At 50.3% G+C, this 9,079-nt stretch overlaps 2 protein-coding genes across 2 annotated transcripts; both read left to right on the top strand.

Annotated features, from left to right (window-relative positions):
- Positions 1–3,486: 3,486 nt before the first annotated feature.
- On the top strand, positions 3,487–5,590 carry PtA15_17A133 (uncharacterized protein; the record flags this gene model as incomplete). The annotated part of the gene is made up of 5 exons (XM_053164217.1): positions 3,487–3,558; positions 3,628–4,926; positions 4,996–5,238; positions 5,316–5,443; positions 5,512–5,590. The coding sequence occupies 5 exons, from the start codon at positions 3,487–3,489 to the stop codon at positions 5,588–5,590; spliced, it is 1,821 nt and encodes a 606-aa protein (XP_053028206.1).
- A 1,991-nt stretch (positions 5,591–7,581) lies between these two features.
- On the top strand, positions 7,582–7,845 carry PtA15_17A132 (uncharacterized protein; the record flags this gene model as incomplete). The annotated part of the gene is made up of 1 exon (XM_053164216.1): positions 7,582–7,845. The coding sequence occupies one exon, from the start codon at positions 7,582–7,584 to the stop codon at positions 7,843–7,845; it is 264 nt and encodes an 87-aa protein (XP_053028205.1).
- Between the last annotated feature and the right edge of the window lie 1,234 nt (positions 7,846–9,079).

The following is a 9,079-nucleotide window of genomic DNA, read 5'->3' as shown; positions in this document are numbered from 1 at the left end:
AGATCAAGCAAGACACAGAGTTGTACCTCTGAGATAATCAAGGTTCAGTGAAAGAGGTTACTTACTGTCAATATCCTAGGCGCCTGTGACGGTAGGTATACTGGGAGTAGAGTAGGCTCTTTGGTGGTGATCCTGGGGTTATCTGGGTGGTGGTTCTGGTGTGCTGAAGTCTGTGGATCCGCCTCAGGCAAGGGGGATTCTGACTACGAAAATTTTCACAGTTTGCTTATGTAATTTACATATGTACATGTGGTTTGGCGCGCCAGGTAGTGCTGACACGTCACAACTGCGCAAGCGCGCCACAACTCAGTAACTCAGGGAAGGAGTATAGTTACAATGAATTGATAAGTTGTAACTAGGGTCAAAATTGCATGAGGAAACAGAATCTGAAGTCAAAACAAGGTTATCTCTTAAGATGAAAAAGATATAAAGTAATTTATATGTAACAAAGGTAGAACAGGCAGCTTTTAGGTCAGCTGTGATGACTCTAAGGCTGACACGCGCCTTACACATATCATCAAGCAATCAACTCGACTCTTCGAGCCGAATGGAAAGCTGCGATAGATGCAGAAGTTGGTATGATGGTCGATCTCCGAGTCTGGGAGGAGGTTCCCGAGTCTGAGGCGAGGGACATACTTACGTGCAGATGGGTTTTCGCATTGAAACAAACCCAGGAAGGCGAGATATCGAAATTCAAGGCGCGCATTGTAGCTCAGGGTTTCAAGCAAATTCACGGCCGCAATTTCGGCGAGACATTTGCTCCTACTCCAACATTCCCGACGTTCAGGATTCTCCTAGCGATGGCATCCCGTTTGGGATGGCCGGTAGCTTCTTTTGATGTCAAGAGCGCATTTTTACACAGCAACATTGACCATGATGTTTTCATCCAACCTCCACCAGGTGTTTCAGCGAAACCTGGATGCGTCCTCAAGCTCCGCAAGGCACTATACGGAACACGCCAAGCCGCTTGTTGTTGGTGGCTCCACTTGAAGACGCAGCTTGAAAAAGTCGGTTTCTTTCCAACCATGGAAGATCAGTCAACCTATGTGTACCGCTCAGGGAGCGACATGGCTTTCCTGTGGGTTCACGTTGATGATGGCCTTTTCACGGCAAGCTTGAAACCTCTTCTGGAGACGCTCAAGTCCCGGTTATCTTCAGTTCTCAACCTCAAATGGGACGCATCTCTTTCAAGCATTGTTGGTCTTCGCGTGCGAGAAGTCGCCGGGGGTTTCACCATCGATCAGCCCATGCTGGTTGACAAAATCATCAATTTTCAGCTTTCCGCCATATGCACCCGCACTCCTATTTCTTCGACTGATCTGGAATCCAACCCGTCCAACGGATCAATGGACATTGACTATCTGTCCAGAATTGGCTGTCTCATTTATCTTGCAATGGGCTCCCGACCCGACATCGCATTTGCCGTAAATTTCTTGGCGCGGTTCTCTATGGCCCCGGATTCTTCTCACTGGGCAGCGCTAGACCATCTGATCTCCTATGTTTGTTACAGTGCCAAGTTGGCGCTACCGATAGTGGCCTCCAAGCCTTTCTCTGACGGTGTTGTTACCTACGTTGACGCAAACTGGGGAGGCGAGGCTTCCCGGTCCGTACATGGTTTCATCTCTACGGTCTGGGGCGCGCCGGTTTCCTGGTCATCCAAACGACAGACATGTGTGGCACGTTCTACGTGTCAGGCCGAGTACATGGCGCTATCTTTCGCCTCTAAAGATGCTTGCACTATCTCGGCCACTCTATCTCATTTTTTTGAGCTGCCGCCCCCACTCGTACTCTGTGACAACAAAGCCGCCGTCCAAATCAGCTTGGATTGCCAAACCAGAAAGGAACATTGGCACGTCGACCGTGAATTCCACGTCATCAACGAACTCCTCTACACCAAGAAAGTCCGCCTTGAGTGGATCTCAACAAATGATCAACTAGCTGATATCTTCACCAAGGCGCTTGGGTGGCGAAAGGTGTCTGAGTTTCTGGCAGGAGTAGGATTGCGTGGGCAATCCAAAATGATGGCAAGTACAGGGGGGACAGTATGCGCTGGCGGCAATGAACATGCGCCCCCCGCATCTGTTCGTCTCCCTCCACGAATCCCACACAATAATCCCGGATGATTGGTTCTACGGATGCTAACCATTAATACTTTATGTCACACAGTTTTCCATCTCGATGGCGATTTTTCAAGACTTAATTCCACCATTCCCATTGACTTTCTTCCTTGTCTCTTCTTTTTCTCATTGTTTCTTTTTCATTTTCTATTCTACCCCAATTTCTTGTTCTACGTTAATTAATTATTGTCATTGTTTCTGTTCTTTTCCTTTATTTTCTTTCTTTTTTTTTTTTTGGTTTTTGGTTGCTGAGGGGGGGAGTGTTACATCAAAATATGTCTTTATTTCTAAATCCATATTTTCACATGTTGTCAGTTTGTTTGGTCTCACATATTTTCTATATCTATAGCTTATTATGTGTTTGGTTTCTCATCAACCCAAGTATGTATTTACAAATCATATATATAGCCTACTCTTTCTTCGAAATATATTTCCCTTGGGGGAGTTTTCTTCATCCTACTCAGATATTAGGATTCATAGCTCTACACCCGTAAGAGCATCCGCATCGGTGCGGGTGTAACTCGAGGAGTAACAGATCTGCTTACTCCCGGATTAGCGCTAGTCCCGGCTGGCAACCGCATTGGTGCGGGATAAAAAGCTGTGTAAGTACGTGGTATGCACCTACAGCTTATGTAAGCTGTGTTTGGTGCATACTTTTGGGTGGGGAGCAGTGTCTGCATGCATGTGAATATGCATGCAGCACTTACTCCCAGGATTAGCGAGGAGTAACTTTACTCCCGCTTGCTCCAAATCGTACTCCCGGGAGGAGTTTAGTCCGATTAAATCGGACCCGATGCGGTTGCCGAGGAGGATTAGTTACGCTAATCTTCCCTTAATCCGCAACCAATGCGGATGCTCTAAGGTGTTGCTGGTTGCACAGAGGCACATGCAGTGTAACTGAGTTGTGTACACGCGAGAGCTTAATAAAGCCCTTCAAACGGAGGGGGTGGGACATGTTGGCAATTCCGAGTTCCCTCGTGTCCCTCGAGCTCCTCCGAGGGCCAGATCTGCCTCTATTTTCCATCTCGGCCCAGCCCAGACACGCAGGGGTTTACAGAGGGATGGGCGATGGCCAAGACAAGTGGGAGGGACCGCCGACTAGAGCAGAGCGTCGGCCGGCGGTTTCGACTGCGCTCGGCTTGAGGATGGCGGGTTTCTGCCAGGCCGCAAGCTGGTGTGCAGATTTATGTACTGCTTACGTAACGAGGTGTATTTAGTCTTTTTTAAGTTTGAGAGTGTCTGGCTTTTTCTAGGATTCCAGCCCCAGCCTCCTCTCTCTCTCTCTCTGCCCACCAACCTCGTTCCTTTATTACCTCCACGAAAAAGAAGCCCCGCCAACCAAAAAAAAAAACACCACAGCCCAGCCAGCATGACCAGCACCGCCGACCCCACATCGCCAGCAGCAGCAGCCGAAAGCACGACCAACGAACCATCAGCCGAGGTAAGCGACCCGCCGAACACCCACTGGCTGGCTGGCCCACTGACTTGTGACTCTGACTCCGCTGCCCAGGCCATCGCTGCCCTCATCACCCAGAGCGCACCCCCACCCGACACGCTCAAGCGGACGCCCTCAGCGAACGCCGACCCGCCCCAGCCATCGCCAGCCGCCGCCGACGGACACGCCGCCCGGGCCCACCCACACGCCACGGCCGTCCCCGAGGAGCCGGCGACGGCCAGCCGGGAAGGCACCTACCATACCATCGCCACCACCGCCGACCAGACACTCGTCGACACCAACGACTCCTCCACCCACGTCGCTTCCGATCACCTCAAGCCGCTCGCCGCCCCTCCAGCCGACCCTCTGCTCGTCCCCACATCCTCTGACCCAATGAGCCACACAACCACGCCCACCGATACGACCCCAGCGGCCTCCAAGCCCAGCGCTCCGGCCACAACCACCACTACCACCCCCACTAGTCCATCTCCACGTCCGGCCCCCGCCTCCAACCCGCCCGTCTCCCAAGCGGGGCCATCCGCAACAGCCCCGCCACCAGCCGGCCGCCAGGCCAAGACGCCCACACGCAAGAAGCTGATCCGATTCCTCTTGCCCTGTTTCCATCCCACCGCGCACGATGAGCACTCGACAACGGTCTCCAAATTCGCCCGGCGTCCGAGCCAGGAGGCTCCCGCGCGGGAGATGGCCGAGCGCGCAGGAGCGTCGGCGGCAGCAGCGGGGACGAGCGGCTCGTTGCAGCCGTCCTCAGGCACGACGACCCGACGGTCGCCGATCGTGCTTGCGAAGCAACATTTGCGCAAGGGGAAGCCCGCCAACGCGAGTCCGCGCAGCTCGACGAACCTAGCGCGCCGGAGTCCGTCGAGCCAATGCATGCCGACGCCGGTCTCGGACACGGTGACTCCAGCGGGCGCGGCGGCGGCGACGTCGGCGGCGAATGCGCATGGCGGGGCGGGAGTCCAAGTGCCGATGGCGGAGACGGAGGGCATGCTGAGCGGGGCGGTGGTCCCGCCTGGCAAGGACACCGTCGCGCTCCGGAAGTCCGCCTCGGCGCTCAGACTCGGCGCCCGCAACCAGGCCGAGCCGCTCGTCTCCTCCTCGGCCCCCCTGCTTCCCGCCGACAAGACCGAGTCCGACGAGGCTAGCATGGGCCCTGACGATCCCCAAGGCTACCAGGACATCGAGGACTCGGAGGACGACGAGGAGGACCGGATCGTCGCTATGGGCGGCATGGGCATCCCCCGCGCCCCCAACGGCTCGCCCAGACCGCTCCTTGCCCCGCTCGACGCTAGTCTGCTCGGACGGAAGTGTCTGGTGCTCGACCTGGACGAAACGCTGGTCCATTCGAGCTTCAAAGTCAGCCCCTCAGCCCTCCCGTCCCTCTCCACCGATCTATTCACACATTTTTTTTTTTTTTTTATGCAGGTGATCCCTCAGTCGGACTTCGTCGTCCCCGTCGAGATCGAAAACTCGGTCCATAACGTCCATGTCATCAAGAGGCCAGGGGTGGACGAGTTCATGCGCAAGATGGGCGAGATCTACGAGGTGGTCGTCTTCACGGCCTCGTTGTCCAAGTACGCCGACCCGGTCTTGGACATGCTCGACATCCACCATGTCGTCAAACACCGGCTCTTCCGTGAGAGCTGCTACAACCACAAGGGCAACTACGTCAAGGTCCGTCTTCCTTCCTTCCTCCGCCCCCTTCCTCATCTGATCCTCATCATCGTCCTCTTTTTTTCGTGTAGGACTTGTCGCAACTCGGAAGACCGATCGCAGATACCATCATCATCGACAACTCTCCCGCCTCTTACGTCTTCCATCCGAACAACGCCGTCCCTGTATCCTCATGGTTCAACGACCCCCACGATACCGAGTCTGTCCCCCATCCATCCTCTTTCCTGTTCAACTCACACTCATGCTGACTTCTTCACGCTTGCGTAGGTTGACTGACTTGGCCGCTTTCTTGACCGACATCGCTAACGTTCCTGACGTCCGTGGAATCCTTGATCCTAGACTTTGAGATCACTTTTCCTGCCCTCTCTCTTTCTCTTCGTCTTCTCCCACATTTTCCTCTCGCTCTCCCGCTTTCTCTCTCTCTCTCTCTCTCTCTCCAGCGAACGAATCCCTTGTCTTTTGCTTTTTTGTCGTTTGCCTATTATTTGAAATATAGTTATAGTATATTTATTATTTTGCGATTTTGTGTGTTTTTGTTTATTGGAATTGCATCCCTCTTTGTCTTCTCTCTCTCTCTCTCTTGATCCTACTCCTCTTTCTTCTCCCGCTCTCTACATTATCTCTACTAGTAGTAGTTCGTAGTCATCCTCATCAATCAATCAATAAATCAAATAAACATTCAATCCAATCAACCGATCAATCGTCTTTATCTATCTTTCTTGACCTTCTTTGATCCCGATCTCTCTCTCGTTACCCACCTTCCTTTTACTTCTTGCTTCACAATAATCTGATCGCCGATTAATTCCATCTTTTTTTATGAATAGTAATCGTATTTGTCTCCTCTCTGACACATCCATACACGCACTACTCTCCCTCGACTAATCTACTCTCCTCTCTCTCTCTGAATCTTGTTTTCATTGCTTCTCTCACATTCATGTTCGTCATAATCTCCGTTTTTTGGCCGGTTTGTTTTTCTCAGTCTCTCGTTCATTCTACTACTGCTTGGTCCTGCTTTCTTCTTTTTTGAAACAATAAAAAGCCTCCTTCACCCCCCTCTTAATAAATACAAAACAAAATTACTGACTCCCACAACTCCTTCCCAAGAGAAAACATAATCATGCAAAACAATGTGTAGTTAGAGGAAACATCAAACTGAAGATGAAGATTGAGTATGTAGACACCATCTGGATTCCATGCCTTTCTTTGTGCGGATACATAGCAGATCCACTCATAACTTTTTCTCTGAATGCTTTCTAAACCAGAGACGTCTTGGTTGTAACCCAGGTGCTACATACGGACTTACACGTCGCCACAACATGTCTGCATGTCCCTGCATGTCCTCATCCAGGAACACGTGCGGGATTCATTCTCACCGCAATCTAAAATTACCATCTCCGACCGGCCATACTCCAACACGTCTCATCTTGCAGCCGTGGAGCGTTGAGGAGGCGCCGTTGGTAATGATGTGAGAAGTTTTGAGAGCCCGGAAGAATCGACGAATTGCACTTGGAGCTGTACAAGCTTATCGATCGTAACTTCGACCGCCGGGCATGAGACGCTCACACGATCATGTGGAGAGGGTCGATTTGATTACCAGTCTCAAGGGGAGACTTGTCCCAACTCTTCATGGGGTTTGTCTCAATCCTCTTGGCCCTTCATGATACACTGGATTTATACGCCCTACATAAATATGTACCTCAACTGTGGTACAGGTTTATAATGGGTACAATTACGTCTGGTGTCATCAGACTTGTCGCGGAACCAGAATCAAGTTAATGGGTCGCATATGTGGTCGCCAGAGTCGTCTACATACACCACGGCTGCAACCTAACGTTTTGAAGAAAGCCACTTCAAAACTTTTGGAACTCAATTGCAGACGACGTGCAGTCATAGGTTTTTTGAAACGTACTTGAAAACGCTCCGTGAGAAACCCGAGACCAATTTATTTACCTTAAAAAGTTTCCAAAACCATGCTTTAACCTGGAAACGTTACAACTTGGCCTCAAGAAACTTTTCTTGCAGCCATGGTGTATTTATAGTCGCCCCGCTGCCACTCTTCATCCCTCATCAGCATCGACATCTGAGACTGATCAGACGCGCTTCTTAATCATCAGGTGAGTGTGTTATCAGCATTAGAGACCGGAGACCGAGAGTATGCACCTATTCCAAGCTGATATGGGCAACGCACTTCTTTATCCTCAGCGTTGCCATTAGTCAAACGCCCTCGTCTGCTTGGTTGAGCTCCATTCATCAGTTCAAAAAGTGCGATACACCAGTCCAAGTCGCGTCGAAGTCACTGCTACCATGAACCTGCGCTGCGTTGCCTTGATCCTTACGATGGCCGCTATCCTACCAGAAATGGCCCGCGCCACCTTAAGTGAATGTCCCACTTGTCACCTACCAGTGTTAACCCCTCCCACAATTGAGAAGGCTGGCGGCGAAACAACCCACATCACAGTTGAACGATACTATGAAGGGAGATTGCGCCGGGAAAAAATTATACATACGGGTGCTCCACGCAACAAGCAGGGTCACGGCGAAACAACAAATAGCAAATCCACAACTAATACTCCTGAGACGCCCGATTCGTCCAAGCAATAGGTTACCACATCGTCATTATACCTTCACTCAAGATGGGTTGCCAGCAAAACACCCGTTCACGTTAATCGCAATGTACATACAAGTTACAACGCCCTCCACACAACACATCTTGTTTCTTAATTCTTGCGTGCACGACATGTTAAGATCTTGCCAGTATTTGAACCAATAATGTGACCACACAAGTTTTGCTTTGAAGAGCTGAGATATCAGGATATGGCAAGAATGAGATGGTACCTCCCCCAGGGGGAAATATACTTTGTTATGTAGACATCACTGTTTACAGGCCAAATACATGTACATATTCTGGTTGGTCAGAAACCAAAACCCATAAGAAGCATGTGAAATGTGTGAAATCAATGGCACATGAAATTGTGTGTCATAACACACTTGAGCTGCATCTTCTGACCCTTACCACTGGCAGTCACTATGGCGTTGCTTGTTTTCTTCACCAAGATGGTTGGACCGGGTCAATTTTTTTTGGTAGATCCAGGCAAATCACATATATTTTGTGCCTATCAGTTCACAGGTGTCAGAGACCACTCAAAGACATCATCCTCCAGAAAATGGTTTGGAGTAGACTTCAGCAAAAACCAAGTTCAGATTCTGAACCAGAGCTGGTTGTTGACACCTCTGGCACATCTCTGTGGTGAATGGAGGCTGCCCTCTGCCCAAACAAAGGGGCCAACCAAGTACCCAATTTTTACACAAGCTGTAGGGAACATGAAGGCTGTGGGATAACCCAGCCAGAATTTAAGCTTGCAAGTTAGAATAAATCCATAAAGCAAAATAATCAAAATGGTCAAGACAATAAAAATCTTGAGGATCACTGATCACACCTGATGGGGCTACATATTAGAGCATATTTACTCCTTGAAGGCACACTTGCGGGAGACATTCTTCAGGAGTGTGTTTCAGCCAGATATTAGGGGGTTACATGATAAGGAAACCTGGGAAGGAGTTCAAGCGCTTGCAATTATTGTTATGTATGAGGTTTCTTGGGGCAATTTCTTGCTTGAATTGAGGCTAAATTATAAGCCAGTACGTCCCCCGCAAGTAAGCAAATTTTGTGCCGCAGGAAGTGGGAATTCTGATGCTGAAGCCTCCTATTGACATTGAAACATGCCAAACATGTGCCCGCACAGCCAATCCTCACGCAACTTCAAGCTCAGATTTTGACAAAGTCACAATTTGTTGCCACTTCTCCTCTCAATCACCCCCTCAGAGCATCCATATT

Source organism: Puccinia triticina, chromosome 17A (genome assembly GCF_026914185.1).
Source record: "Puccinia triticina chromosome 17A, complete sequence".
NCBI lineage: Eukaryota > Fungi > Basidiomycota > Pucciniomycetes > Pucciniales > Pucciniaceae > Puccinia > Puccinia triticina.
Note: the sequence above shows the minus strand (reverse complement) of the source record. Positions and strands in the feature narration are given on the sequence as shown.